The following is a 27,082-nucleotide window of genomic DNA, read 5'->3' as shown; positions in this document are numbered from 1 at the left end:
AGTTGCCCACGAGCTCCTGTCCACCACCCTCACCACTGAAAACGTCGGCAGCCCCGCGCCGAGGCAGAGACCCGCCATGCTTTTGCGGAACTGCAGATGCAACAAATAATAGCGTAAAAATGGCCGACGATTCTGAACCGTTGCAAGACCCGGGCGACCGAACTCCGTCGGAGCGACCGCGCTCACCCGAACTGGTCGATTTGGGGGACGATGAGGAGGAGGCTCAATTCGATCGTTCGGATGACGAGTCATCACCAACTAACAATGAACTGCCACCGTCTAGCAACGATCTTTCACAGTCGAACAATGAGACGACGCCTGCCGCCGACCAGGAAGAGGTGGTCGAGGAGCCAGTCGACGTGACCCCGTCTCAAACGTCCTCGGTACCGGAGCCGGCGCCAGAGCCTGACACGCCCGAAAGCGAAGAACGGCCCACCCCTAAACACAGGCGTCTCAGGAAACACGGTTCATCCTCGCGTGAAGCGTCCGCTAATGTGAGCCAGGAGGCGGAACAGCAGGTGGACGACAGCATAAAAATCCCCAAGAAGAAAAAGACCCAGCGTAAAAAGAGCACGTCAAAGAAATCTGAGGATCAGGATGGCGATTTCGTGCCATCTGCTGGCGATTTCAGCAAGAACCACCTGGATGCGGACTACTACGATGACGACGAGGTGGAGGAGCGCAAGATCCCGAAGAAGAAGGCGCCCAGCGCGGGCAAGCTGTATTTCGACGAGGTGCTGAAGCGCGTGAAAGAGCGCAAGAAGAAGAACGTGCAGATCACCACCGAGGAGTGCCAGCATTACTGTCGGCAGCTGATAGACAAGATGATTGCGGCCGCCACCGCCGACGTTGAGGCGGTGCAGCAAGGCAAGACGGGTCTCAACAAGCTCAAGATGCTCAATGACATTTCGGAGTTCAGCAAACCCGCATGGCGAAACTGGTGCATCGCAGAGGGTGGCGCGGTAGCGCTGGCCAGCTGGATCGCGCCCCTGCCGGACGGATCCCTGCCCACCCTCAGCGTCAGGACCAAGGTCCTGCAAATCGCATTGCAGCTGCCCTTCCAGTCGACTGACCTAAGGGACAACGACTTGGGGAGGAATGTGGTGGCGCTGTGGAAGCACCCGGATGAGTGCGACTCGAACAGGGTGCTCATCAGGGCCATCGTGCAGAAGTGGGTCCGGCCGATGCTCGGCCTCGCGTCGAACTATGCGGAGATGCAGCAGGACTACTCCATGCCCATGAAGTCGTCTGTTTTGTCGATCGAGGGCGACGACAAAGATCGCAAGCAGTTGCAGAAGTTCTCGCAACACAAGAACCAGATGGGCAGCATCATTGTCAACCAGGAGCGCATCAACTCCAAGCTCACCCAGATGTTCCGGGTCATAGAAGCTCGCCGTAAGACTCCAAGCAAGGCCACGAAGGTCAACATGGACGGCGCACTTATCTAATGTTTCGCTATACACACATGTCTTGCGGTTAGCGTGCGCGAGTCGGCTCCGCTGGCAGCGCCTTTCACTACATATGTAGATGGCATTCTTCGGCAATCAGCAGGCGGCTCAACCTCCGATTGGAAGCTTCGGGGGAGGCCAGCCTGCGCCAACTGCGGCTGCAGGAATTTTCGGGGCCGGCTCCGGCGTTGGAGCGAACGTAGCCGCCGGTTCGTCACAAATGCCCTTCGGTTTGTATATATGGCGCCGTTATTTTACCGGTAATTTCAGGAGGAGCTCCTGCAACGGGTATGATGAGCTCCGGCGGTTTCGGAGCGACGTCGGCAATGCTGCCTCAAGCGGCCTTCGGCTCCGCTAATTCGGCGGCCGCCGGATTCGGCTCAGGAGCCAACGTCATGAATACAAGCTTCGGTTCCACTAATATTGGCTCGGCCTTCGGCAATACCGGCCTCTCAACTGGCGGCGGTTTCACGAGCAATGGCTTCGGGCAGCAGAGCAACGTTACGGGATTCACCTCTTCCGGATTCGGCTCGTCCACTAACAATGCGAGCAGCCCCTTCGCGGCGAATACATTAGGCGCTCAAAGCAGCAGCGGATTCGGATCATCCAGCTCGGGAATGCCACAGTTTAACACCGGGCCGTTTGTTTCGAACAACTTCGGACAACCCCAAAGCTCGGGCAACACGTTCACCTCGGGTGGCTTCGGGCAAACGTCAAATTCGCAGGTAGGAGCGTTTGGAGGCAGTGCCTCGGGCTTCGGAAGCTCCCAAAATGGAGGTACTGGTGCGTTCACTACCACCGGTTTTGGACAAGCAACGCAACCATCCACTACCACCGGTTTTGGACAGACAGCACAGGCACCGACTACAACCGGTTTTGGACAGACAGCACAAGCACCGACTACAACCGGTTTTGGACAGACAGCACAAGCACCGACTACAACCGGTTTTGGACAGACAGCACAAGCACCCACCACTACCCCTGCGTTTGGGCAACTGCCGGCCGCATCAACGCCAGCTTTCGGGAGTAGCGCTAATGCAATGGGAACACCTGGCGGCTTTGCTTCCGGCGGATTCGGAAGCCAAAGCTCAACAGGCTTCGGGACGTTCGGACAGGGTGCGCAGCAGTTCAACACAGGGGCTTTCACCTCTAACGGATTTGGGCAGAACAAGAACGCTAACAGTTTGTCATCTGCCGGATTCTGTCAACAACAATCGCAAACGGGTAGCGCATTTGGTTCCAGCGGCCTCTCCCAGCCGCAACCATTCAACACGGGGTCGTTTACATCTAATGGTTTCGGGAAGAACGCGGAGGCCGTTACCACGTTTGGTCAGCCTACTACGCAATCCAACGGTGCTTCACCGGGGTTCGGTCAAGCTACCGCGGCTGGAAGCGCCGGGCTGGCGCCAGCAGAGCCCACGACCACGAACCAATCAGCATTCAGCGGGTTTAATAAACCATCATTAGGAAATCCCAGCTGTACGCCCGCGAATATAACACTCTTCGGCACCAACACAAGTGGTGGATTTGGTAACAAGCCCGTGGCGCTACAAATTGAACCTCTAACACGCCCTTGTAACGCTAAACTGGAGCCATGGATGAAAACGGCATACTCAGCCAGAGCATTCCAAGTAGGCCGCTAAAGTTACATTTTAATGCCCGTTCAGGAGGGGAAGATACCGGAGATTCCCCCAAAGATGTGACTACTTCTTAAGTTTCTGCACACAGTTGTAGGCTGCTGAACACAGCACACTATACCTTAGCTCCGTATTTCTTCTCCAGGTCGCCAATGAGCGACGTAAAATCGTTTTGCCGTTTCTTGCGATTAGCCTGCGGTTCGTGTGGTTTCTTGGCTGCGGCACTCACCAATATCTGCGCGGTCAATTCCTCGAAGCTCCCACTGTGCGCTGTGAAGACGGTACCGTGTCGTTGCACCTACCTGGACTTCGCGCGCTTTGACTCGCGCTGCATGCTCTTCTTGTATTTCTGCTTTATCTCTTTGACGGATTTGGCTGAGCTGGTTTTGGCGAAACGCTTTGTTGACTCCAGGTCCTGCAACGCATGCAGCGACACCAGGTGGCGACCTACCTTAGACTCAATTTTGTCCTGGTAGAACTTCACAAAACGGTCCAGATCGCCCGCCTCACTCAGCGGAATGTACGACAGTATGTCTATGATGTCCCCGTCATGCCTGTGAACGGTGAGTCATGTAGGCCCGTGCAGGACTCACTTTTTGTAATACTCCAGCAAGTCCTCCTCTTCAGCTTGGCTGTGCTTGTACGTTGCGCAGAAGTCGTCGATGTCTTCGGAGCTTATGGGCCCCTTGTAGTACTCGTACGCAGCCGCGAACGCTGCCTGTTCTTCGCCTTCCCAACCTGAGGGGTGTGATTGAAACCTTCCGTGACGCTACCGAAATCGTCGTACTGCTTGCGTCTCTCCTCATCCTTCAGGATCTCATAGGCGTGCTGCAGCTGGACGAAGCTGGCTGACGCCTTCTCCTGCGCACGTTGAGGCGTTGATCCGGTAACACACCCTTTCCTCCTCAGACAGCCCTGCTAGCTTGTCTGGATGCGTCTTGAGCGCCGCAATGCGGTACGCCTTGACGATATCGCGCGTACTCGCGCTGGATTCGACGCCTAGAATCTCGTAGAGCTTGCCATTCCCCATGTTTGTAATGACTCGACGAGGAGTCGGGGGCGACGCGGTGGTCGCGCACCGTCTGCCGGTCACTCAGATGGAGTTTACGTCGCGCCAAATGGAGCACATGAAGAAGATTCCTTTTCTGGGCAGCCACCGGAAGGTGGTCCTGCATCCGATCGTGATGCTCTCGGTGGTCGACCATTACAACAGGTGTGCCCAGGGCACCTCGCGACGTGTCGTCGGAACAATCCTCGGCGAAGTCATCGATGGAGATATACACATCACCAATTCGTTCGCCGTTCCGTTCGAAGAAGATGCCAAGAACCCGCTCGTCTGGTTTTTTGACCACAATTACCACGAGCACATGTTCACCATGTTTAAAAAGGTGTGTAATCGCTGGTCGTAGCGCCTCAAGGTTAACTGCAGATAAACACGAAGGAAAAAGTGCTCGGTTGGTACAGCACCGGGCCCAAGTGCAAGCCAGCGGACCTGGAAATCCACGAGCTCTATCGCAAATACTGTCCAAATCCCATATACGTTATTGTCGACATTACCCAGGTAGGACACGGCGGTCCCACGCGCATACGCAGGCTTCATCTCGGTTCAGAAAGAAGAGCTGCCGATAGAGGCGTACATATCGGTGGAGGAGCCGACCAGCGACAGGAGGTTCAGGCGGACCTTCGCCCACGTCCCGTCGGAAATGGGTTAGTGGCCGTTTAGGCTGTCTGTTAATGCGGAAACAGGTGCGTTCGAGGCTGAGGAAGTAGGGTTGGAACACCTTTTGCGCGACCTCACCAACGTCACCACTTCGACGCTTTCCAAAAAGGTAAGAGCACCCGCGCACCGACTGACCCGCTCCAGGTGGAGAGCAAAATATCGGCGCTGAAGTCAATGACGACGAATTTGGCGGAAATCACGGACTACATCAAAGGTGTCATCAGCGGGGTCTACACCGTCAACCCCGCCATCATTTACATGCTCCAGGTAGGACGCCGACCAGGTTGCGACACAGTTGCGCAGAACATACTGAACCTCTTCCCGTCGACTGACACTGACGAGATAGTCGAGGCGTTCACAATAAACATGAACGACACGGCGCTCGCCATGTACCTGGGCAGCATCATCCGAGCCATGCTTGCGCTCCACAACCTCATCGACAACATGGCCGAAAACAAGCGCATAGCCGGCGAGAAGTCTAAAACATCGACCTGAAGGGGCTGTTTTCTGGCGAGATGGGCACCTTTGGCGCATTTGCAGCGAAACAGAACATTAATTGCATGTTAGCGCTTGCGCTTTTTCAACGCATTCAGCTTCTTCATGGCGTGCGCGTGTGCTTTGCCACGCCTGTAGTTACCCTCTCGCGCCGTGCTACTCACTGCTTGAGGTACTTCGTCCATGTCCATTGCGATTTCACCCTTTTCGGGCAGGAGGTGCTTCTGCACCACCGACAGGAAGTGGCTCTCCCTCACCTCCTCGGGAGTGAACTTCCGCCGGTTGTACATCCCGGCCAGACCTGCGCGCTGACGTAACACCGCCTCAAAACCTACCCGAGAGCGGCACAGCCTCGGAGCGGAGGTCGATCGCCGGCTGTACGACGCGCTGAGGAATCACCGCCTCCGGATTATCTGCTACTTTTAAAGAGGCTCTGACGCTAGACGCTACCTGGCTCCAGGAATTTATTGGGCTTGAGCTTAGGGGTCACATCGATGCCTCTCTGCAAAAGCCGAACCTTCTTGTTGGCCTCCCTCAAGCGAGGCACTTCCACGGCCTCTGCGCAACAATGACTGGGAACCCGGGCTGCTTCCACATACCGGCGACAATTTGCCGTTTAGCTGTACGAAATCTGCGCAGCGTTTTCGCGCGCAGCCCTTTCGCCATTATTATTGTGAATACCTGCGGTAGCTCGGGCGCTAACCGAAGACCACCGGAGGCTACCGCCCCGGCACGAGACCCTCAGCAACGTAACACACCAACGCAACCTTGTGAAAGCAAGTGAAATTATGCCCGTGTGTTTAGTTTCTGCGCTTGCGCTGCAACTCGACCACGCGCATCATCTCGTCGTTCTTGGCCTTGGCGCGGCGCAGGGTACCCAGGCGCTTCTTGGCGAACTTCAGGGCGCGCTTCTGCGCAGAAGCTGAGCCGGTCTTGATGAGCTCGATCATGTGGCGCTCGTACGGGGCGAAACCACAGACCTCGCGGATGACCTCCGACACAAGTGCGTTACGATTGGTTTTCAAACCCTTCCTGCGGCTAGCGCGCACGCTCTTGACCAAGGGAATGGCGGTGTTGATGTGGCCCTTGTTCAAACCGGCTGCGCGACATGAAGAGCACTAACGAGGCCGTCACTTACCGACGATGCCAGACCTGGCGGGGTCGATCTTCATTTCCTTCTTCGCGGCCATTTTCCTGTCACACACGTTAGAATTGCGTCACGAATTTACACAGATGGGCAACCAGAAGGCCCATAAGCCGAGATGCCGCGGTGACTGCCGCACAACACTGCGGCGGTCCCTGCTCAGCGACACCTCGTAGCTACGAATGGTACCGTGTATGACCTACCTATATTATATTGAAATTCTTGGTTGTAAAATCAGGTGGCTGCGTACGACGCTTCCGACCCAGCCTCCGCGTCCACCGACATATGGGGACCGCAGTCGACTTATCGCCGGATGTTATAAGCGGGAATAGGAAGCGTCGCAAATTGAACGAATCGCACCTGCATTATTTCACAAGCACTTATGACGTGGTTCTGTCGTAAGTTGCGCTGCGTCGCCCAGGACGTTTCTCCGAGCCGCCGATGGCTCCGGCACACCGACCACGCGATTACGTTTTGAAGCTACAGCGCACTTAGGAAACATAGTATACTTATAACAGATTATCACGGCAGATAATCATTTGCGAGGCTCAGACACGTGTAATCCTCATTACAATAGGAGAGATTCCCATTTTAGTGTCATCATTTGCCTACGGAAAATCTACATTTCTACTTCGTTTACAGTGCACGATAACAGGTGACTGATCACCGGCGTGATTTGCGCGTGAGCGTGAACTCGTATTAGCTTCTGAATACGCGCGTAGTCCTCGGTGCTGAAGTAGTCTGCATAAGATATGAGCGCCTAGCAAAGCGGCAGCGACCGATCCGTCAGACAGGGATAACCATTGGTCCTCAACGATAGCATCTAGGACAGTACCACAGTTTTTTGTCATCATCGGAGCGCATGAAAGCTGACTTACGCTTGTAGCTCGTCACCAGCGTCAAGAGTGACTGATGCCAGATGACGGGCAGCTGGTCCTCGAACCCCTCGAACTTGCAAAAGTAGCGAACGCATTCCTCGACCACCTGAAGACAGATGAAACCACTCAACGGGATCGAGCCCAAGAAAGGGTGTGTATTCCAACACGACACGATTACACCTCACGCAACCGACGGTAAGGGTGTCGGAAATATCGATATAGCAAAGTGAAAATGGAGCTACACCTCACGTGTAGCTCAGAGTGGCTTTGCATATGTAGTCAGAAGGCTCGACCGTTCACATCATGTTCTCAGAAGCAGAACTGGCTTTAGGTCGTTGTTTCATCATTTTGCCATGCAACACACACCTACCTTCTTAGGCAGATTGTACCCCTTTTGCAGCAGAATTGACATTATGAAACTGCTGCTTCCGAACCACTTCTGGCACTGGCACAGGCGCAGAATGAACGCGGATGCGTGCAACACGGGGATCGATATTCGGCGCAGCACGTTGCCGATGATGGCAGCCTCCTTGTAACTGCAACCCTGCGTAACGGTTAATTCAACAGAGACGTATGGGTCACGCTGGCGTCAGACTGGGGCGATACTCACGACATCATTGGTCAGAGATCTTGTATCAATCATCATTTGAGCGTCCACGAGGATCAAAGACACCTACCTCCTCGACCATGGGCACAATTATACCCTTGAACCACGCCACCGGCTTGAAGACGGCCTTTTTTAGAGCCATATAGAGATGGTAATTCAACTTTTTCCCGTTGCGGATATCCTTCCGTATCGTGGGCAACAGGATTTTGTTGTAGAATATCTCAACCTAATGCAGCGTCAAAGCAGATCGATATACCGCTCGTACCTTGGAGTCGGTCATATTAGAGGCGAATATGTGTGTGACCAGGTACATGGCGTTGGGCGTCCAGTTCTCCGGGCACGTGAGACCCACGAGCTCTTCCCAGTTCTCAAAATTGGGGAGCACCTTGAAGGCCTTGGGCAAGTTACCACTCTTGAATTTGGAGAGGTACACGCCAATTGACGTGTACAGCTCTCTGATCTTGCTCAGTTGCTCATCCTCTTGGGAGGCAGACTTGAACAGGACCTTGCTGAGCTGCCCGATCTCGACGCTGCTGTTGGGCACATCCTTCTCCGGCATGAAACCGGAGATATCCTTTAGTGTGTCGGAAATAAGCGCATCCTGCTCCAGGAATTCAGCGTCGTTGGCCAATGCCACCCTGCGAAGATTTATTCGCTGGTTTAGCGAGGAAGCTGGGCTCAGGGATCCATGTCCCCAGTAGCGTATCGGATATATGCTTGTCATTGAATCATCATCGCCCGCTAAAGCTAAAACTCACTTGCGAGACTCGCGGTCGTTCTCATTGGCCAGCTGGTGGATCTGCTTTGCGATAGCCTCGGGGATGTCCTCGAGGTACTCCGCCTCGACGTCAGACAGGTCATCATCGTCATGGTGAGACTGAGCCTTGACGTTGCGGCTTTTTTTGTTGCGATAGTCATTTTTTTTGGTGGAAGTCGAGGCCTTGCCTCGCCCTCCCTTCTTGGCGACCCTCTGCTTCATGCTCGAAGGAGGCGCCTACCTATTCCGTAATTTACGCGCACATAGCGGCGCGTGTTTACAGAAGGGTTCAAACATTTAAACATTAAAATACCTAGCGGGTATCCATAGCGTATATATAGTGAACGGGGCAATAATGGGGACAGCCAAGCCACGGGGATTCTGTGGGTGCTGCGAGGAAAAACTCGCGCGGAAAGTCACACGCAAAACTGCGAAGAAAGTGGCCGTGGACAGGCTGTGCGTTCGATATAGCGCACTTTTTGCGGTTATTTTGGATACATATCCACCGGCCTTCCTCCTCGAAACCTTAATGGCAGATGTACGAACTGCTGTGAACACATTCCGACGTATACACACTGTAAACGCAGCTGCTCAGCTTCTGCTGGGAGATGTGTGAAATTTCTACGTGGAAGACCGGCAACTATTGCCGTGTTGCGGGCAGTCACAATCCACCTAGCCACAATAAGCATGGCCACCACGCTGCATCGGAGCGACCCGAAGCTCTCCGCAATACTGCTGCGGAACTACAGCTACATACCGTCCGACAGCATCCAGGAGTGTCTCTCGGGGACGCCGTTGCGCGTCGATGGGCAGGAGTTCGACATATCCTCTCAGGCGTTCCTGACGCCTCTCAATTTCAAACCTCTCCTGTGCTGCGTCCTCAATGCCTGCTGCCAGCACAAGTTCCTACTAGCCGACCGCATACTTACTGCGATGCACTCATGCTTCGCCGTGTCACCGGGGCTGTACGAAGCACTGGTGGATGGAGAGTATGTGAACAACATGGTGGTAGGCATTGCATTCTCCACCGTTAACACAACTCCCAGCTCATATTGGAGAACATTTGCAAAATCAAGGATTGGGACAGGAGTGTGCCCTGCGTCAGACTGCTCAACATGTGCTCATCGGCCATGCTAAGACACCAGACCCGGGGCAATATCGACCAACTCTACAGGCGCATCATACGAAAGATATGCAACTCCATCGCTAAGTTTCACATCACGGGTGAGATGAATTCTCGCGTACTCTATAAACAGCTCAGTGGACGAAAAGGGAGCCAATACGACATACGAGCTGCGCAACCTCTACGAGGCGGTGGATTTTTTGAGGACCTTTCTCGAGTACCTTTTAAGTGGTGCGTGTTATTTTGGTGGATGGAGATATTTGCTGCAACAGTGGGCATCAACTTTTACATCGACATTGAGCCGTTCCGGAGGTCTATGCGCGACACGAGAACCCTCGTCATCATCGCTATTGCGAAACACTACGCCTATCAACGATTTGGCTGCAGCACCCCCGTAAAGTTGGAGAGCATCGAGCTGGATAGAAACGTGATATGGAGGGAGTGTAGCATACTTGTGACGTTTACCGACCTAAAAGTAAAGTCTTTAGATGATCAGTTTAACGGCTTCAGATGGTTGATCGTGAAATGACCTTATGGGAAGAACCTGACGGGATTGTCTCATTCACGCACATCACAGCAACGTTCATGATTCGAAAGGTTGGTCTGATCTCTTCCATTGACGGATGATACATGTTTCATGGCAATATAAGCGAGCCTGGCTGTTGAACCCACATATCCATCAGGCACTGGACCTAGTGATAGAGCTGCCGCTGATCAGCTGTATCGACACGCATGACAACGCCCACAGTTTGAAATTCTACTTCGATGTGAATCTCGCCTACCTCAAAAGTTCGTCGCAGAGTTGTCAAATAACACATGGTCAGAGCACCTGCCTACGATACTTGGTTTGGGATTTCGCCACGAAATTGCTCAGCAATACCGCTTTTGCATAACCTGCCCGAAGAACTCCTGCATCCGCAACGCCGAATACGATAATGCCTTGGTGAGGTACTGTGCCAAAGGCGTTGGTTTCGCCACTCCACGTGGCGACACGAGGAGCGTCGAGAGGATGTCGTCAGGCGGAACATCTGTATGCAATTTCATTTCCCGAGGGCCAAAAGAAAGCTATGCGATTATTGAGGTATTTTCGACGTCAAAGCATAACATTTCACCAAATAGTTGCCATTTCAAGTCATGACACCAAGAGTGGGCTACAGCAGCTACGCCCCCAGCCAAGCCGGTACGCCCTACAAGACCTTGCTCAACATGCATCACTACCCTCCGGTCCGTAACCGTGTAGCATCTAGTGAGAGGGGTGAAGAGGCACATATAGTGCCACCGTCTATAAATAGAGTTTGTGGTTCCTCTGTTGTCTCACAGTGCTTAGGTCACCACGACCTGCGCCACGGGAAGCTCCTTATCAGGTTACAGTTTTGACACCCGTTGACATCTTGCGCAGGGGAGGAAGTGCCGAAACAGCTTGTGCAAGGTGCCGTAGCATCAGCTGCTAGGCCAGGCTACAAGAAGGTGAGCATGGCCATGCTTGCCCTGCCGCAGGAAGAAGACCTGACCATACAAGATGGAGAAATGGGAATATACGCGGTGAACGAAGCCAACAATGTGCCTAAAACATCAAACGACGTACAATGTGACGCATTGCAAGATGATGGGGGAAACAATGATGAAGCCCAAAAGGATGAGAGGGCACCCCCCTCTGCCTCAGAGGAGCGGGTCGCCGTGGAGAAACCACAACTAGATGTATCGGCCCATTTCGACATGGCATCTGCACGCATTCTACGGCACATGAAGCGGCACCGAAAAGGACCCAGAAGCGTGAAACGTAAGGCTGCTGTGCCGGACAAATGTGCTTCGCCTGTCCCCGACCGACACTACGGTACACGCGGAATTAAAGCCTCACTCAAACAAGGTATCAAAAAAGTGCCATCATGCGACATAACCGCAGCGTCACATGGCGAGGACGGGCGCCCTGAGAGCATTGTGAAGCATTTAAAACGCGCCACTCAGCTGCTGCTGAAGCGCAAGAAACGGACGTGCCTGTACGTGGCTCGCGAGTTCGACGAGGTCAGGCAGACCATTGAGACGAAGTTCCACCTGGTGCTCTGCAGATGCCAGGAACGCTGGAACAACGCCAACGCCACATATATAAAGGTTTGTAAAGAAGCACAAAGCAGTAATATTAGAATCAGCGTTTGGACGACATCACCAGGGGAATTCGCGATGACTTGAAGTTGCCACCATTGGACAGACTCGTTAAGCAACTTCCGGAGCCTATAAGGCTACAGCCCGCCCCCAACGTGGACCTGTGCGCAGCCACGCTCAGTAGATTTGACAGCGGCCATCAAACCATGAACATAATTACCCAATAATCGGTATTTTTAGCGTTGGCTAATTGTAAGGACCAATTGGTAGTGTTGCATTTACACCATCAACCCTACGGCCGGGTATATTTCGCCTTCGATGATTTTCTCGACCTCCGCGAATCCACGGACGTTGCTGTAGCTCTCCTTCATGCAATTCAGAAGCTCCTTCAGCATGAGGGGCACAACGGGGTAGTCCTCAATCATCATGGAATATCCATGATCGGCCGGCTCGTCCTTGAGGAAACCGTGCAACCACTTTACAAGAGCGTCTTGCGATGACCTTCCGATAGCAAGATCCGTCATCCACTTCGCAACAATACGCCTGTCCTGATCGGCCGTCAACTTAGCGCATGCCTCCAGAGCGGCACTGAAAAGGTAGGCATATAGCTCCCAGTCGCGCGTCGGTTGCAGGTTCAGTTCACTGACGCAAAGCGATGCCTCCTTCGGATCGTGTGACATCACGAACTCCCGCACAATGCCCCTGGTGCGCCGTTTCAATTCATCTGCCGTCATGGGAGGTGGTATTGACGTCGCGGACAGGACGTTCGGCGCTGCGGATGACTTGGGCGATTGCTGCCTAGGCGAGGGCGCCCTGACCTCGTAGCTCTTACCGCGTCTCTTGGTACGCCACGCATGGTCTTCTTGCTGTTTCTCCTGTTCCATTACCTTGGATCGAAGCTCCTGTAATCTGCACGGGCCCTCCAGCTTGTATGGCGTCGACTTCACCCACTTCTCGTGCCTGCTGTCCAAAACATTTTGGATGAGACACCTTATACGGAAGCATATTTGGGGATTCCTGCCCAGGTCCGTGAGCATCTGAATGCGCCTTTCCAGCTCGGAAGCGTACTTCCACTTATCGGTATCGAACGATTTCCCGACGGTTTGCAGCAGCGTGCACATGCCCTCGAGGTGGTTGTCGCCCGTGTCGATGCTACCGGTGGACGCGATGCATTCGTTGCGTTTGGCGAACACCTGGTCCAGGCAGGTAATGAGCAACTTCGCCGCCAGCAGCTTCTGCTTGAAGAGCTCACCGACGAAAATCATATTTCCCCTCATCCTGTGCTTGTACTTGAGCTCGAATTCGAACTTATCATCACCTTCAAGCTCGGGTGGGAACTCAAGCGGTTTCAGGTTATTCTCAAACGAATCCTGACAGCAATTCAACAGGATCCTCATGAATTCGCTTCTCTTGGCTGCCTTGCGTTCACCCGCCGCAGCCGTTGATTGTGTGTCCTGCTGGCTTTGGGAGCCCTGCTGTGGGTCAACAGCGAGGAAGTTGTCCAGGTCGCAAGACAACTTCGCGCACAGCTCCACGTACATGGGGATGAAGTGGTGTTGCGTGATAGCCTTCTCGAAGATGATCTTCACCAACATAAACGCCTGTTGCACTGTTTCCACACCGCTCATCAAGACCTGTCTGTAGATTGTGTCGAACTTTTCGACCGTTAATCTGTTGAGCAAACCCATGAGTCTGCGCGTCAATTGATGATCCTTGTCCATCTTGAGTTTGGCCTGTTTACGAATCCACGAGGATTCGGACGCCTGTGGCCGTGATAACGACTCTAGCTGATCTCTTGAAAATTCCATGGAAGACTTGTTCCATCCACCAAAGCCTCTTTGCTCTGGCTTTGCATGTCGTCGCTGCATCACCCAGTTGTCGCCTTTGTATTTTTGGGCGTAGTTCTTCTCCTCATAGCGCGCACCACCTGTCCGGCGATTTTCCGTTCCGGCATTGGTGTCCCTATTAATGTTGAGCGAGAAAACCAGTTCAGAGTTGAACTCGAGTCCTACCCTCATCAATTCAAATCCACACCTAACTAAAGTGTCTATCGGGAATACGAGGTCGCTGGGAGGTGGGGAATACTGCTTGACCTTTGCAAACGGCTCGGGCTCCAGCTTGTCAGACGGCGTGGCTACCGCTGCCGACACATCGGACGCATCAGCGATAGGCTCCTCAACTTCGTCACCGGAGTCAACCAGTGGGCTAGATGCAGCATCATCCAACTGCTTTGAGCGCATTGTCTCCCTGCTCTCATGCCACTGTTCGGATGTCTCCGATTCCGATAGCTCTGGCAGCTCGTTCGAACTCTGCGGGGGAGAGGACTCAAGCGTCTGGTAATGATCCAAACTGGCATCATATTCTGCACTCTGGACTTCATCTTTAGACAGTTCAGGCGTCGTTGCTTTAACGCCGTTCATCTTGTCGAACCTTGACGCGTCAAGCACGTGAGAGTGCACAGACGGACTTGACGGTACGCCACGGTTGGATGGCGTTACGCCTTCAGACCGATTAGACTCGAAAGAGTGCGAGGACATGTCCGGCTGCACAGCTGGTGATGGAGTTGACGGCAACGGTTCCGACAGATCCTTTGATGGTATCGACTCCTCAGCGCGTGGTATCTGTTTCGTTAAAATGTGTTGTTCGGGCTTGACTTCGACGGCGCCCTTTTGGCGTTCCGCGGTAAGTAAAACGTCAATGTGATTAACGGGTATCCTTTGATCTTTACCAGGTATTTGTTCGCTCTTTGGCTGCCTGTGGTTGGGCGTTTCATCGTGAACTTCCACTACTTCATTTTCAGCGACTATAGCTTTTGCGGTTTTGTGCAGCGTATCTTCGGCGACATCCACGGTTCTTTCATCGGTGGCTAAAGCAGCGGATGCACGTGCAGGCTCTGAGGCAACATCGGGACTGACGCCCAGAGCACTTTTCTCTGGCGACTTTTGGCTCTCAGATTCCATCTCGAGCTTTTGCGCTGCTTCGGACGCCTTCGCTACTGCAATTTTCACCTCTTCCTCTTTACGTGCAGCTTCCGCAGCCTTCTTCATCATGTCGGCGAAGGTTGGGCGCCCCTTCCAAATCGACGTGGTGAGGTTGCTTTCCTCCACCTTGGGAACGTCCTGCGCCTCTTCCTTGACACTAGATTGGCGGAAACGGTCGGCCCACGTGAACTGTTTGGGTTTCGCGTCTGGAGGCGGGGTTGCGATAGGTGCAACGAGCACTTCGGGGACTCGTACAGCGGGCTCCTTAGTCACTGCCTTGGGCTCAGCTTTAACCTTTCCTTCCGATACCTTCCCCTGGTCCTTATTTTCCTTGCGTCGATCTACGGGGTCAACGCGTTTAGGAGGACCGTGAGGTGGCGGCGGCATGCCCATGGCATGTGAAACGCTCGCCTCTCGCTTGTGACCTTGGACGGTAGGGGTGCCGTGTCTCGGGCCCCTCATGGGCCTGGGTTGCCCGTCCGGACCCTCGTACCCGCGGCCGCCACCGTACCTATACGGCACGTAGTCGTACATCGGGGCGCCGCCGTACATGTCCTGCGGGCAAGGCACCCACAGCGGCATATACTGCTGGTGCGGAGGGGACCAGGCCGGCGGGTACTGGCCATCTGCAGGGTGCATATACGATATGGGCCTGTGGTAGCCACCCTTGTTGTACCCCTTGCCGTGCTTGACATCGGGTACCGAGACGTAGCCAATGCCTCCATCGTACGTACCTAGCTGCCCAGGGATGAACTCAGGTGCGTTGGCGTTGAGCTGGCCAGACGGGCGGGGTTGCGAGGGTTTGAACACGGGTGCGTCCGGGTTAAAAGTAGACGTCCGGGTTTCGGCCGTCTTGGCCTTTTCTTGCTCGTCCGTGGAGGTCATCGTGAGCGCGGGAGGAAGTCAGTTAACCATGCCGTCGCAGCCTGGAACGCGCCCCTGAGTGCCAGAAATTCGGCACAAGTACCAAAAAAATCCTCTGAAAACTGGCGCTGCGATTACACGGCACCGCGATGACGAATCGGTCACGCTGCGAAGGCCGGCCTCACCGCTATGCGGCCCTCGGCAGCTCACGTTGCCGTAACCTGACAACTGCACAACGCAAAGATCATTCCAGCTCTAAGCATATATCTGCTTAAGCGTTACCTTCGGTGGAAAGTAATTGCTTTCGTGGGCCGACGGCCGCCGTCTATGCCGAGGCTGGAGTGGGGCGCAGCGATAATCGTATCAACCCTGCCGATTGTCCTCCCACACCGCAAAAAATTCGACTGTTGCATCACACTTACGCCGATGTACATACCCCTGTCCCGATGGTGGCGTGACCGCAGCTGATTGAAACACATCCGTAGACGTGAGCAGTGTCTCGACGCGGGGCCCCGGCGCGACCAATCAGTCGCCACCTCGGACACACTGATCACGCCTACTATCGGCGGAATATGTAATTGCCATTTCCGTTGCCGGTCACCCTGTCGGGGGTGTATTACGGAGCCGCCTTTGTCTGCAGCTGTCGATTCCCTTTATTCACCTCCCGTTCATAGGATTGAGAGCCGTCGCGTCGCGCACCCGTTGCTTCCGTGCCGCCAGCTGTTACAAAATAGGGATGTCTTGTCTTGCGCTACGCGCCGCAGGCGATGCAGGGGCATGTCACGACGGTTATAGCGCGACACCAACGACAGCCAACGAAGACGCGCTGGGCTCAGCTGACACTCACTTTTTTACCTAACGGTTTTCACGGCATCAATAACACCCGCATGTGGCCGTTTAGCCCTTTGCGGCGGCGGATGCAGAGCCGCGTCGCCAGAGATTCCACCGAGGTGTGGTATACGGCCGTTACCTACCTATTGGGCGTCTTCGTCACTTAAACACAGGCTGTCGACCAGCCCTATTAATAAACATGACTTTAGCCATCCCGACCCGGGCGGTCTGAGCCGTATGTGCTGAGACCTCGATTGAGAATCGATGTTGTTGTTGGCGTTGCTGCCACTTGTTTTCCGCGAATCGCTGTCTATGAGCACCTCCATCATCGCGCCGCTGTTCCGACGCGAGCTGCGGCTGGCGCTGCCCCTGAGCGGGCGCTGGCTCCAGGATCCCGGCCTCAGCTTCTTATCCCGGTTGGTACCCATGCTTTAGACAACAAGGCGCGTCAGAGCTCCGCTGGCCACGAGAGCCACCCGACCCGCTGCCAAGTCCACCGCAAACAGTGGGAGCACCCTGGATCTCTGCCAATACGACAGAAATGACTGCCGAGTCACCATCACCGCAGGTGGGTTGATCAGCTGTGCAGCCATCTGACTCACAGGCGTCGGCGGAACGGAAGCCTTCGACTTCTGTAAGATTCTCGGGCGCATGTACAAGCGGTTCATACACCACTACTCTCCGCCCGATAGCTGGGACCGCGACCGTTACGGCGATCTGCCGAAGTCGCTGAGGTACGTCGAGTGCGACGCGGTCCCCGGGGACAAGGTTGGGTATCGCATGCTAGAGTTCGAGGTGCAGGGAGAATACGCCTACAAGCTCTTCAAGGGGGAAAAGGGCACCCACCGCCTCGTACGCAACTCACCGTACAACGCGATGCGTAAGCGGCAGACCACGTTCAGCAGCGTGCAAGTCGTCCCCATGCTGTCGGAGTCCGACCAGGACGTGCAGCGCTACCACAGCTCACGCCAGGTCACAGATCGCGACGTTACCGTCGAAACGATGCGGAGCGGTGGTAAAGGCGGCCAGAATGTGAACAAGGTCGAGACGGCTGGTACGTTGAGTGTGGCGGTCTCACAAAGCGAGCAGTGCGTGTAACCCACAAGAAGACGGGGCTCTCCGTGCGGGTGCAGACGGAGCGGTCGCAGGCGCAGAACCGCGAGATAGCGATGAAGCGGCTGGGCGAGATGGTGGACGCACATTATAAGGTATGTGATCAGCGTAGTAACCTGAAGCGCCCGCAGGACCAGCTCCGCGAGAAGTGCGAGGAGCTGCGAGGCGAAGAGGTGGATGCGGACTGGGGGAAGCACATGCGCAGCTACATCCTGAACCCGGAACAGCGTTTCAAGGACCATCGCACCGACTGGGAGACGGCGGAGGTGCACGCAGTGCTCGACGGAGAGTTGATGCCCGTGATGCTATCGTACCTCGATTACACGAAGCATTCAAACTAATTCTACTTCTGCGAGATTGAAGCCTTCGTGCGTCACGTGAAGTGCGGACGCGCCGATTTCCTTCGCGTTTTTGCAGTTTTGGATGTCGTCGTCAATCAGGATGATCTCGTTCATCTTGAAGCCGAAGTCCTCGCAAATCTGCGGGGCCTGTGAGCGGAACCGCGAACACAACATACCCGGTTGAGATGGTACTCCTTGCACCTGGGCATGGGGGCGTTGAGGCCGAGCAGCTTGTAGCGCGACGGGTCTTCCCAGTACCTGGAGCAGGTGCAACCGCAGCCGGCGAGCCTTACCTAGGGTAAAAGTCGTAAACCTTCTCGATGCGCGCATCGCAATCGCTATACTCCAGCGCCTTGTTCACCATGCGCGCGCCGCTAATGTACACGGGGTGGTCCTTCACGTGCGTGTCGTCGGAGAAGGTGACGATCACTAGCTTAATGTGACTGCGCTTGAGGCGCCTTCCCATCGCTTTGAAGTGCTCAGTGACTGAGGAGAGCACGTCCACGTCGACGTTAGGGTCACAGTAGCCACCTGCGGCGGACATGAAAGTGTGGCTGCCGGAGCGGCGCCTACCGGAGTGGTTGGAGATCATGGTGGCGTCGAAGTCTGACGCGATACATTTGATGCCATTCTGCTCGAGAAGAGTGACGAATTTGTCAGCAGACTCCTCGGCAGAGATTCCTTGGAACTCCTTGTTTGCAATACACGCAAACATGACGGCATGGAAGGCATCCATGGCGTCACTCATCGGCGTCCAGCGGTCGCGTGGCGCCGATCTCGCAGTCGAGCAGCAGTTCGTTAGGAAGGAGATAATCCGGCCTCAGTTTATACACTGATGTCTTCTGCGAGACGATCGTTGACTTTTTGCAGCTGCGTTCAAATGTGCGCGGCGAGAGGCTCCACTCACCCCGGGCACGATGGGGGCTTCTGTCCATTGAGGGAGAAGTAGCGGTAGCCACACGAAGCTTCCAAACACAGGTGGTATTCTTTTTTGCACTTTTTGGATGCGCAGTGGTGACCCTCGCGCTTGCAAACGGGATTTGGGTACTCCGTCCATGCGTTGCAGTCGTGGCAGTAGGACGCCGTAATTTCGATCTCCGTAACGGTCTTCTTCATTTCTTCCGCCTTGTCCATGCGCTCGAGCGTTACGAGCTTGCGTTTCATGGTCTCTACATTTTCCTGCGCGAGGTGTGTGACGGCCGAGCCACGCTGTTACCTTCTCGACGTAAGCGTCGACCTCGGATGCGGCTGACATGATGATGTCGAGATCCTTGTCAGTCTGCGACAGGATGCGTCGGTTTCGCATACACAGTTACCGCGCGGTCGGTTGCGACCTGCTTGTCTTCGGGTCGCCTCACGCCTACAAGATACGTGGGCGTCGAGTTGTCCTTGACGGGCGAATGCAGCATCCTTCTGAACTCCCGGCGCAGCTTCAGGCTTTCTATAGCCACGCCGTCGACGGGGTGCTCCAGCAGCTCCGAGCACATCTTCAAAAGCGGGCTCTTCTTGGCGACCTCCCTGTCGACATAGTGAATGTACTTTGCGATGAGCTGCAGCACGCCGAGGAGTTTCTTGCTTTCCTTCTGCCCCTGCCGCGACGTTATCAGCTGAGGTGTGTGTGCGTACCGAGTTCATTAGCGACTTTAGGCTGCGAACGGCAGCCTCGAATTCCTTGGTTCGGTTTATTGACTCATCCCTGGGTCGGGCCTTATTGGGTTGAGAACCCACCGGCACAGTGACGTGCGCGGGAGCTGACGTTTTCATGCGATTTTGCGTCACCTTGTGCACCAGGCTGTTTAAGCCTGCGAGCTTAGAGAGGACCGCCGTTGGGTGGGCAGGCTCGGACGGCTTGAACACAAAGTGCCCCATTGCCTCCTCTTGGTGCTTGGTTTCGAGCCGTTCATGCACGGTTTTAAGTATATCTGCCGGGTTCGCGGACTCGGTGCTCTTGTTGGGTTTAGGCTTGGCAAATGCCGCCTTCAGGTGGAACTTGCAGAACTCACCCTGGTGGTGGGTGTACACGAGATTCTTGCAGCCGGCGCCCTTCGCAGTGACGCCCTTGCAAAACCGCAGCCCGTCGACCTCTCCTATGAGGAGCACGTTGTCGCAGTGCTTTATCGAGATGCTCCTGTAGTTGTAGTCCCTGTTGCTGTCGTTCAGGTCGGGGTTCAGCACCGCGATGACGCTGCCCTGGCTGACAGCGTTTAGCTCGCCCGGTATACTTCCGTATATAGCCACTTTCAACGCGGTGTCCTGTAGGTCCGAGCACGTCCATATGGTCACAACGCCGCCCTTGCTCGAGTGGGCATGCACGGCGGTGACGGTGCAGATGATGGCCATGTCGACGTTGCTTCCCAGCTTCAGGCTGTTGCGACACTGGTCCGTATTCCTCGAGTCCGTGAGCACCTTCACATGCGCAAACTGCGTCGTTTTGTCGGCGAAAATGGCACCCATCTCCTCGCGGCCCTTAACCCAACGCCTAGACATGTTGACTCTGTGCGCTTCAGCCTACCTGATGACCAGCTCGATGCCGTTGGCGACTATGCCGTCCTTGTGGAGCCTCGCGCCTAAAATCACGTTGAATCCCGGTATCAGAGCTTTACCAACCTATGTTTGCCGCCATTGCTAACCACAGCTGTGACACGCGCACACCCGGAGGGATAAAGGTATCACGTGGCTACAGTGCAAACAGCTGATACCAAAGGCATCTGGCAAAATTTTGCGGTGTGCAGAACAGACGACAGGGTTAAAGCGAGCAAGGAAATAAGGTGTGGAAGAAGGCGGTCGTTGCCCGCGGCCAGTCAGGCTGCCTGCTTGATAGGTGTATACTAGAAAATTCTAAACACATGTTAATCATGTCACTACGAGGTGCGCCGTCTTATCCGTACGGTGTTTAATGGACGATGTGCTGGCTGAGTTGGTAATGGACAATGGGTGTCTGTCTTACGGGCTATGTGAGTTCAGTTAGCAGTCTGCCACATTACACATGTGCGTGAATCCGAAAGCGGTTGCAGCTCTGAGCCTCTTTCAACAGTTTTTCTCACGTTTTAGCAGTTGGCACTCATTGCCACCGTGTCTGTGCGGCTGCGCCTCGCTGCTGGCGAGATGCTACGTCAAAAGCTTCACACATTATCACATAACCTGGCGATTTGGTTACACCTCTGTATGACGTGCCTACTGCAGCACTAATACAGGTCAATGCAGTGTATATCAGTCCGGGTTGCGTCTCCATCGCACTTGCGGCACGGCATTGACATTCGCAGGGTGTCTGCTTTGTCTAATTTGCAGACCATAAACGCTTGGGAGCAGAGTATGTGTGGATATATTTTGTGCATGCCATTGTGTAATTGCGCGTAATCGGCTGCTCTGTGGCTGTGCACTCAGGGCGCTGTCTAGACAAAAGAGGCATTTTCGTCTGTGATGAGGAATGTCTCGGGTATCAAAATTTGACCGATTTGTGAGGAAAAGCATCGTATTATAGTGCCACAACGCGCCTTTGGTGGGATACTTACATCGATAATGTAATGGTTTGTGACTCCCACCTGCATTATTCAATCATGGTATTAATTTTTTGGTTTTTGTGATACAAACCGGCAACAGACGATACTAAGAAGCTCGTGGCATGCTGTTTTGAAAATAGTATTAGTTCAACGCGTCTCTAAGTCGTGGATGATCATGCAGAGCCTGGTCTCCATAAGGTAGGTTGAAACCAGAACTACGAAGACTCTATCATACACGTGCGACTGCGTCCGCGTGTAACACCTGTCAGAAGCCCGGGTAGGGCTTTTTTGATTAAACCTGAAGAAACTCTTGCAGTTTGTGAAGGCAATGTCGTGCACAACGCGCTCCTCAGCCAGCAGCAGAGGTGAGTACACGACGCACTCCTTCTTATTCGCGTTCCACGTGAAGGAGCTCACATTGGACCCCAATGTGAGGGCGCATGCAAGGGTGAAGTGCGCGCGCCTGTTGTGGACGTTGTCGCCTCGTGTTTGTGAGCGCAACCCATGGTCGTCAAACGGTTTCGGCGAGCTCCCGACGGGCTCCACGCGCATGTCCGACACCTTGGACATCGACAGCGTGGTGTCGAATAATGTGGACACCGCGTTCGCGCTGTTGCGCTGTCATCAAAGCGGCGACCACAGCACCATAGCTCAGAGCGGGACTCTCGCCATCGACGTTGTGGATGACAGCACTAACCTGTGCCTGGCCTCTGCATCTTTATCTCTGCGTGTGCTTGACGTTACGCCGAGCATAGTTCTGAAGAACGTAAGGCTGCTGGACAGCCGCGGCCTGCAGGTCGGCGGTTTGGAGTTGTGCTACGTCTCGCAGCAGCGCTGGGTGAAGGTGAACAAACGCAAGCTGTCGTTTCTGAACTCGCAACGCTCATCGTGCGTGAAGTCCGTGGTGGAGACATCGGCCAACTACGCAACTTCGGCGTTGGAGGGCAGGAAGGAGTCCACCCCGAACGGCAATGGCGACTCTGGGTTCCAGGGTCTCAACGATGGGGCTGATGAGTTCGTTTTGCTATTCTGGAACTCTACCAGCTCCTCGTTTGTCAAAGCGCATCCGAACGACTACCAGCTGCATTTGATGCGGAACTTCATCAGGGCCCCGTTCTGCGGAGGGTCGAGCGTCGAGGACACTAGCAACGATGACCACAGCTCCGTAGCTGCGTCAGTGAAGGTTGACAGCGTAGGGTTGCCGAACAACCCAGGATCTGTGGTGTCCAGCGCTAGGTCAGACCGCCGTTCTGACGTGCTGCAGTTCCCGGACCTTCAGTGCGCCAACCCTGCCGCTCCCGGGTTCACCTCTAGTTCCGAGTTCGCCTCCGACTTTGGCGACGACGAAGGCACCTGTCGCTCCGATATGTCCCTGTCGTCTGAGCCTGGGTCGGCGCGGTTGTACGACTACCTCTCCCGCCAAGGCCACATAATACGATCGCAACTGACGAGGCAGTTGAGCGTGGACGCGATGTCGACTTCGTCTTGGACTTCGTGCACGCGCACTGCCCCGAGCTTATCGAAACAAGTGCCCGATGTGCGACGCCACGCCCAGGATCACAGCGCAGCCACACCTTTCAGCATGACTCCGCCATCCCGCAGCCTCGCCGACCTCTCGATGGACATGCTGTCGGATATCAGCAGCGTCGTCAACAGCATGGATGACGGTGCCATGCTCTCCGACTTCGACATGTCGGTCACCAGCGGTTTCAGAGAGCGCGTGGTGCTACGGCATGTGGACGCCAGGGCGTCTCCCCATTGGAACGTTCACCGCGGCCTTGCGGAGCATTCGCACGGGTTCAAGGCCGGTGAAATCGGCGCCCGTGCTGCGGGCTCGTATGCCAACACCGCAGCGGTCTCGTTCGAAAACCCAATGCGCCAGAAGACCCAATCCCTTGGGGAATGCAAAGCCCAAATGGACATGGATGGATTTGCGATTCCTGGTTTCGCCCCGGAGAATAGGGATGGCTCCAGTGGAGGAGTGTGCTTACATGCCTCAGTCTCAACAGCCGATATGCCATCCATCGGGGCGGATTATGGCGATTTGGGGCCGTCGGACTCAATCAACTGGCGCCCAGAGGATGCGATCGACTCGGGAAATCCGATTACCCCGTTCCGGGGCGACGGCAGCAGCAACGGCCGCCAATGCTCCGTTTACTTGCGTGACACGGAGAGCCATTTTGACATTGTGGAGGACGCGCACTGCACCGTTGTGATAGAGGACGCCACGCCGAAGGCAGTGCCCAATGAAATGATCGACGTTGACCGCTTTTACACCGACGACAACTACTTATTCGGCGCGCTACATGCGGCAGGGAACGTGGGGTCGGATTGCAGCTCCACCATCAACAACTTCTACACGGCTGCCGACGGCGTGGAACTCGGCACCAACGAATCGTGCATGGTCCGCGAGCCGACGGTCTCGCCGTGCAAGCCCTTCAAGAACAGCCTCCTGTCGGCCGTGTACAACGCCATAACGGCCGACCTGAGCTCGCTGTCCGTCTCTGACCTGGGCATGGACCACGCGGAATGCAGCCTCGACGTCATGAGCGAAGCGCTGAGTGACGCTCGCGCCCTGCAGGTCCAGCAGGAGCGCCTCTCCAACGAGCTGCTGATGAACTTCTTCCTGCAGCTGCTGCACTGCTACAGCCAAAAGGGGCTGGTGCAGGTGATGCTGATGGAGGAGGTCGTCCAGAAGCACCTGTCGGCGGCGGATCTGATGACCTTCCTGCCTGCGGACTACAACCCCACCGTCATCAGGGTCGCGTTGGACATTCTGGTGCGCCAGCTGGGGATAGCGCTGCCGCCAGGTCGACCCGATGAAAGCCAGAAAGGCACCGAGTACGTGGATCCGCCGCCGGCGGCATCGACGTGGAAGGACCAGGTGCTGCGTAATGCGTCAATGCGTGACAGCACGGGTGGCGGGCGGCCATCGGACGTCTTCTGTCGTTTGTCCGAGTGCGAGACCTACTCCGATGTGAGCTACGTGGAGGACTCCTTCCAGCCCACCAAGGAGCTGGAGCACCGCCAGCTGGTGATGAGGCAGTTCCATGCCGCTCTGCAGGAAATGCACCAGCATATAATGGCCATGGACATGCGCAAGCTGGTCTACATATCGAGGCTGCACTCCAAACCCATCAAAAAGCGGGGCTGCCTAATGACCCTGCTGGCAATCAAAATTGTGCTTTACCGCTTTTTTTGCGGCCGCCGAAAGCTGCCCGTCAACAACTCGCACGTGATACTCGTGTAATCGTCGGCACCACGACCAACATCCCGCCTTTAAATATGCGATTAGCTGTGTTATGTACGTTGGTTGCTTTACTTGCGTTTGTTTTGGGTCGTAAGGTATCTGCGCTTCGCGGAAACCTCGGCCGCTTCCACGTGGTCGATCGCAAAGTTTTCGTCCGTGAAAATGCGGGCAAAACGATCGTCTTGCAGCGCAGCCTTGGCGCTGAGCGCTTGTTCTTTCTCCTTCTTGGAGAGCCCCTGAGGCCATATCGACTGATCACAGCTGTGCTTACCTTCTTCCCGACGGCCTCCGCTGTCTGGCGCAGGTGCTCCGCGAGCTCCTCGTTGACAACCTGCGTCTTCTTCTGGCGCAGCGGCAGACGCATTTGCCGCTTGGCATCGATCTTCTCCTGAATCTTCTTCTTCCGGTACGCCTCGTAATCGAAGTCTGACGAGGCGCTCTTGAGTTTGCGATAGACGTCACTGTCAATGAAGTAGCCGTGCATGTAATCCTTGACCATGTTGGTGCCGATGAGCTCGGTGGCGTTGATCTCTTCAAGCTGCTGCCTCGTGACGAAGACGAAGTCCTCGTAGGCCTGCTTAGTGGCTCCAGGGGCGACGCCAGTGTCGGCGGCCGACGGCATCTCCATCTCCTCAGTGATGTTCTCCAGGAACGAGCACCATCTGCGAACGCATTGTCACACACGTAGCGTGCCATACTTGGGGGCTGCACCGATGGTTGGAATGAAGTAGGTGCCGACACGGGTGTGGTCGCCCACCACGAAGCAGATGCCCGTGTCGGGGTAGAACCGGAACGAGTTTATTTTGCTTGTGTTGTTCGCCTTGTCGGTGACCAGTCCTTCGATGGATGCGACGAACTCGCCGTCGTGTGTGTTCTGTACTCTCACGCTTTTGTGGTCCGACCACGCAATCAGCGCATCCTGGCCGACACCTGGGCAGAGATGACAACATCAAGGCAACTGCCGTACCCGTAGACGCGTGGTTCAGCGAGTTCACCCACTCGATATTGTTAACAGCCGCTTCGTTAACGTGTCGCTTCTCCCACAGAGGTTTGGTGTTACGGATATCGTAAAGCTGGAGGCATCCTGAACTTGTGCCCACCGCCACCTTCAGCCCATTGGCGGAGTAGGCGCAGCGAGTAACGCTCTCATCGCCCCCGTCGTCCTCACTGGTGCAGTGCAGCCGCGACACCGATTTGTTGCAGCGAAGGTCCCAACTTTCCAGCACACCGCCTTCGCTGGGACGGACATGTGACACGGCTCATGTCAACCTACCCGCCCGTGGATATAAGTGGGAGGATGGGGTTTTCGGCGACGCAGTTCAAATAAGAGCAGACCGATTTGAATGGCTCCTCAAAAGCGCCGTGCTCCAGGTTGAGTCGATAGACCTCGTTGCAGGAGGCCACAGCGAAAAGGGAGGCGTTGTCCGACACGTATATCATGTCGCGCCCCGCCTTCGGAATGCGGAGAGAGTGATAGCGACCGCCCCTGTCGTGGAACTCGATTACACGGTCGGTGCATAGGAAAGCCAATTTGGTGTAGTCGGCCTCGAGGAAGCAGGTCTTAATGACCTCGTTGTCAATGCCGCGCCTGTGCTTGAGAGAGAGTTCCGTGGTGTCGTAAACACCGATCTGCATTCAATTAAAGCGAATCGTATATTGATTGCTATATACCTGCGGTGGGTAGACTCCAGTCGCTACAATATACTGCAGGTCAGGCGATATGTCGACGGTGTTGCAAGCCTGCGGGAACTCGAGGTCGTGAATCAAATCGATACGATGTTCGTACTCCGCATCAGCCCTTGTAGATTATATCTATTAGCTGAAGTTTTAACCCACTTTGACTTCTTCTTCCCCTTGCTGCTGACGTGGAATTGCGGAGCGAATTTCCCAGCCGACAAGGCGTAGACCTGAAAGCGCATTATCTCATTCTACAAGGTTGCTCCTAGAACCCCAGTACATTTATAAGAAATGCGCTTGCCACTACAATCAACATGTATAACATTCAGAGACACAACGGGTGTACTTAGTGTCACATGATCTGTCAGTTGAGATCACGTCGCCTCCAAATGCTGGCATACAACCTACCTTGTACCCATTGGAATTAAACGATCGCAACATCTTCCAGCATTGCTTCAGCACTAACACGCCGAACTTGCGATAGGAAACTCAAACGGTGTCGCAATTTCGCGATCGCCGTCGTTGAATACGGAGTTGCGGTGGACTCGAGTTATTGCGTGATTCCTGGCTTGCTGAGGACCGCGATGCTACACATTAGGCAGCTTCCGACTTTTAC

General features: G+C 54.9%; 15 protein-coding genes across 15 annotated transcripts; 7 read left to right on the top strand and 8 right to left on the bottom strand.

The window, feature by feature from the left end:
* Positions 1-119: 119 nt before the first annotated feature.
* BBBOND_0203680 (hypothetical protein, conserved) lies at positions 120-1,448 on the top strand (the record flags this gene model as incomplete). The annotated part of the gene is made up of 1 exon (XM_012911942.1): positions 120-1,448. The coding sequence occupies one exon, from the start codon at positions 120-122 to the stop codon at positions 1,446-1,448; it is 1,329 nt and encodes a 442-aa protein (XP_012767396.1).
* Positions 1,449-1,527: 79 nt separating this feature from the next.
* Positions 1,528-3,091, top strand: BBBOND_0203670 (hypothetical protein, conserved; the record flags this gene model as incomplete). Its single annotated transcript, XM_012911941.1, has 2 exons — positions 1,528-1,657; positions 1,719-3,091. 2 exons carry the CDS (start codon positions 1,528-1,530, stop codon positions 3,089-3,091), a joined length of 1,503 nt encoding a protein of 500 aa, XP_012767395.1.
* A 60-nt stretch (positions 3,092-3,151) lies between these two features.
* On the bottom strand, positions 3,152-4,115 carry BBBOND_0203660 (DnaJ protein, putative; the record flags this gene model as incomplete). The annotated part of the gene is made up of 7 exons (XM_012911940.1): positions 3,152-3,166; positions 3,207-3,348; positions 3,388-3,500; positions 3,537-3,639; positions 3,679-3,823; positions 3,844-3,946; positions 3,981-4,115. 7 exons carry the CDS (start codon positions 4,113-4,115, stop codon positions 3,152-3,154), a joined length of 756 nt encoding a protein of 251 aa, XP_012767394.1.
* Positions 4,116-4,182: 67 nt separating this feature from the next.
* BBBOND_0203650 (26S proteasome regulatory particle non-ATPase subunit8, putative) lies at positions 4,183-5,300 on the top strand (the record flags this gene model as incomplete). The annotated part of the gene is made up of 6 exons (XM_012911939.1): positions 4,183-4,473; positions 4,515-4,646; positions 4,696-4,792; positions 4,832-4,914; positions 4,950-5,072; positions 5,109-5,300. 6 exons carry the CDS (start codon positions 4,183-4,185, stop codon positions 5,298-5,300), a joined length of 918 nt encoding a protein of 305 aa, XP_012767393.1.
* A 68-nt stretch (positions 5,301-5,368) lies between these two features.
* On the bottom strand, positions 5,369-5,966 carry BBBOND_0203640 (hypothetical protein, conserved; the record flags this gene model as incomplete). Its single annotated transcript, XM_012911938.1, has 4 exons — positions 5,369-5,601; positions 5,636-5,713; positions 5,751-5,858; positions 5,900-5,966. The coding sequence occupies 4 exons, from the start codon at positions 5,964-5,966 to the stop codon at positions 5,369-5,371; spliced, it is 486 nt and encodes a 161-aa protein (XP_012767392.1).
* A 134-nt stretch (positions 5,967-6,100) lies between these two features.
* On the bottom strand, positions 6,101-6,490 carry BBBOND_0203630 (60S ribosomal protein L36, putative; the record flags this gene model as incomplete). Its single annotated transcript, XM_012911937.1, has 2 exons — positions 6,101-6,399; positions 6,439-6,490. The coding sequence occupies 2 exons, from the start codon at positions 6,488-6,490 to the stop codon at positions 6,101-6,103; spliced, it is 351 nt and encodes a 116-aa protein (XP_012767391.1).
* Positions 6,491-7,063: 573 nt separating this feature from the next.
* Positions 7,064-8,908, bottom strand: BBBOND_0203610 (bystin family protein, putative; the record flags this gene model as incomplete). The annotated part of the gene is made up of 6 exons (XM_012911936.1): positions 7,064-7,185; positions 7,323-7,428; positions 7,693-7,866; positions 8,000-8,155; positions 8,195-8,567; positions 8,688-8,908. 6 exons carry the CDS (start codon positions 8,906-8,908, stop codon positions 7,064-7,066), a joined length of 1,152 nt encoding a protein of 383 aa, XP_012767390.1.
* Positions 8,909-9,373: 465 nt separating this feature from the next.
* On the top strand, positions 9,374-10,702 carry BBBOND_0203600 (hypothetical protein; the record flags this gene model as incomplete). The annotated part of the gene is made up of 3 exons (XM_012911935.1): positions 9,374-9,694; positions 9,733-10,329; positions 10,493-10,702. 3 exons carry the CDS (start codon positions 9,374-9,376, stop codon positions 10,700-10,702), a joined length of 1,128 nt encoding a protein of 375 aa, XP_012767389.1.
* Positions 10,703-10,943: 241 nt separating this feature from the next.
* Positions 10,944-12,136, top strand: BBBOND_0203590 (hypothetical protein; the record flags this gene model as incomplete). The annotated part of the gene is made up of 3 exons (XM_012911934.1): positions 10,944-10,989; positions 11,209-11,918; positions 11,957-12,136. 3 exons carry the CDS (start codon positions 10,944-10,946, stop codon positions 12,134-12,136), a joined length of 936 nt encoding a protein of 311 aa, XP_012767388.1.
* A 51-nt stretch (positions 12,137-12,187) lies between these two features.
* BBBOND_0203580 (MIF4G domain containing protein, putative) lies at positions 12,188-15,775 on the bottom strand (the record flags this gene model as incomplete). Its single annotated transcript, XM_012911933.1, has 1 exon — positions 12,188-15,775. The coding sequence occupies one exon, from the start codon at positions 15,773-15,775 to the stop codon at positions 12,188-12,190; it is 3,588 nt and encodes a 1,195-aa protein (XP_012767387.1).
* Positions 15,776-16,849: 1,074 nt separating this feature from the next.
* BBBOND_0203570 (peptide chain release factor 2, putative) lies at positions 16,850-17,992 on the top strand (the record flags this gene model as incomplete). The annotated part of the gene is given in 6 exon segments (XM_012911932.1): positions 16,850-17,001; positions 17,038-17,153; positions 17,190-17,639; positions 17,675-17,793; positions 17,830-17,964; positions 17,975-17,992. 6 exon segments carry the CDS (start codon positions 16,850-16,852, stop codon positions 17,990-17,992), a joined length of 990 nt encoding a protein of 329 aa, XP_012767386.1.
* A 38-nt stretch (positions 17,993-18,030) lies between these two features.
* BBBOND_0203560 (p36 protein, putative) lies at positions 18,031-18,787 on the bottom strand (the record flags this gene model as incomplete). Its single annotated transcript, XM_012911931.1, has 4 exons — positions 18,031-18,177; positions 18,216-18,297; positions 18,333-18,570; positions 18,613-18,787. 4 exons carry the CDS (start codon positions 18,785-18,787, stop codon positions 18,031-18,033), a joined length of 642 nt encoding a protein of 213 aa, XP_012767385.1.
* Positions 18,788-18,942: 155 nt separating this feature from the next.
* BBBOND_0203550 (hypothetical protein, conserved) lies at positions 18,943-20,662 on the bottom strand (the record flags this gene model as incomplete). The annotated part of the gene is given in 6 exon segments (XM_012911930.1): positions 18,943-19,218; positions 19,256-19,318; positions 19,356-19,628; positions 19,666-20,533; positions 20,552-20,606; positions 20,647-20,662. 6 exon segments carry the CDS (start codon positions 20,660-20,662, stop codon positions 18,943-18,945), a joined length of 1,551 nt encoding a protein of 516 aa, XP_012767384.1.
* Positions 20,663-21,867: 1,205 nt separating this feature from the next.
* Positions 21,868-24,789, top strand: BBBOND_0203540 (hypothetical protein, conserved; the record flags this gene model as incomplete). Its single annotated transcript, XM_012911929.1, has 1 exon — positions 21,868-24,789. One exon carries the CDS (start codon positions 21,868-21,870, stop codon positions 24,787-24,789), a length of 2,922 nt encoding a protein of 973 aa, XP_012767383.1.
* A 68-nt stretch (positions 24,790-24,857) lies between these two features.
* BBBOND_0203530 (hypothetical protein, conserved) lies at positions 24,858-26,907 on the bottom strand (the record flags this gene model as incomplete). Its single annotated transcript, XM_012911928.1, has 8 exons — positions 24,858-25,025; positions 25,061-25,451; positions 25,488-25,719; positions 25,757-26,025; positions 26,063-26,418; positions 26,461-26,587; positions 26,626-26,696; positions 26,875-26,907. 8 exons carry the CDS (start codon positions 26,905-26,907, stop codon positions 24,858-24,860), a joined length of 1,647 nt encoding a protein of 548 aa, XP_012767382.1.
* Between the last annotated feature and the right edge of the window lie 175 nt (positions 26,908-27,082).

Source organism: Babesia bigemina (genome assembly GCF_000981445.1).
Source record: "Babesia bigemina genome assembly Bbig001, chromosome : II".
Classification (NCBI taxonomy): domain Eukaryota; phylum Apicomplexa; class Aconoidasida; order Piroplasmida; family Babesiidae; genus Babesia; species Babesia bigemina.
Note: the sequence above shows the minus strand (reverse complement) of the source record. Positions and strands in the feature narration are given on the sequence as shown.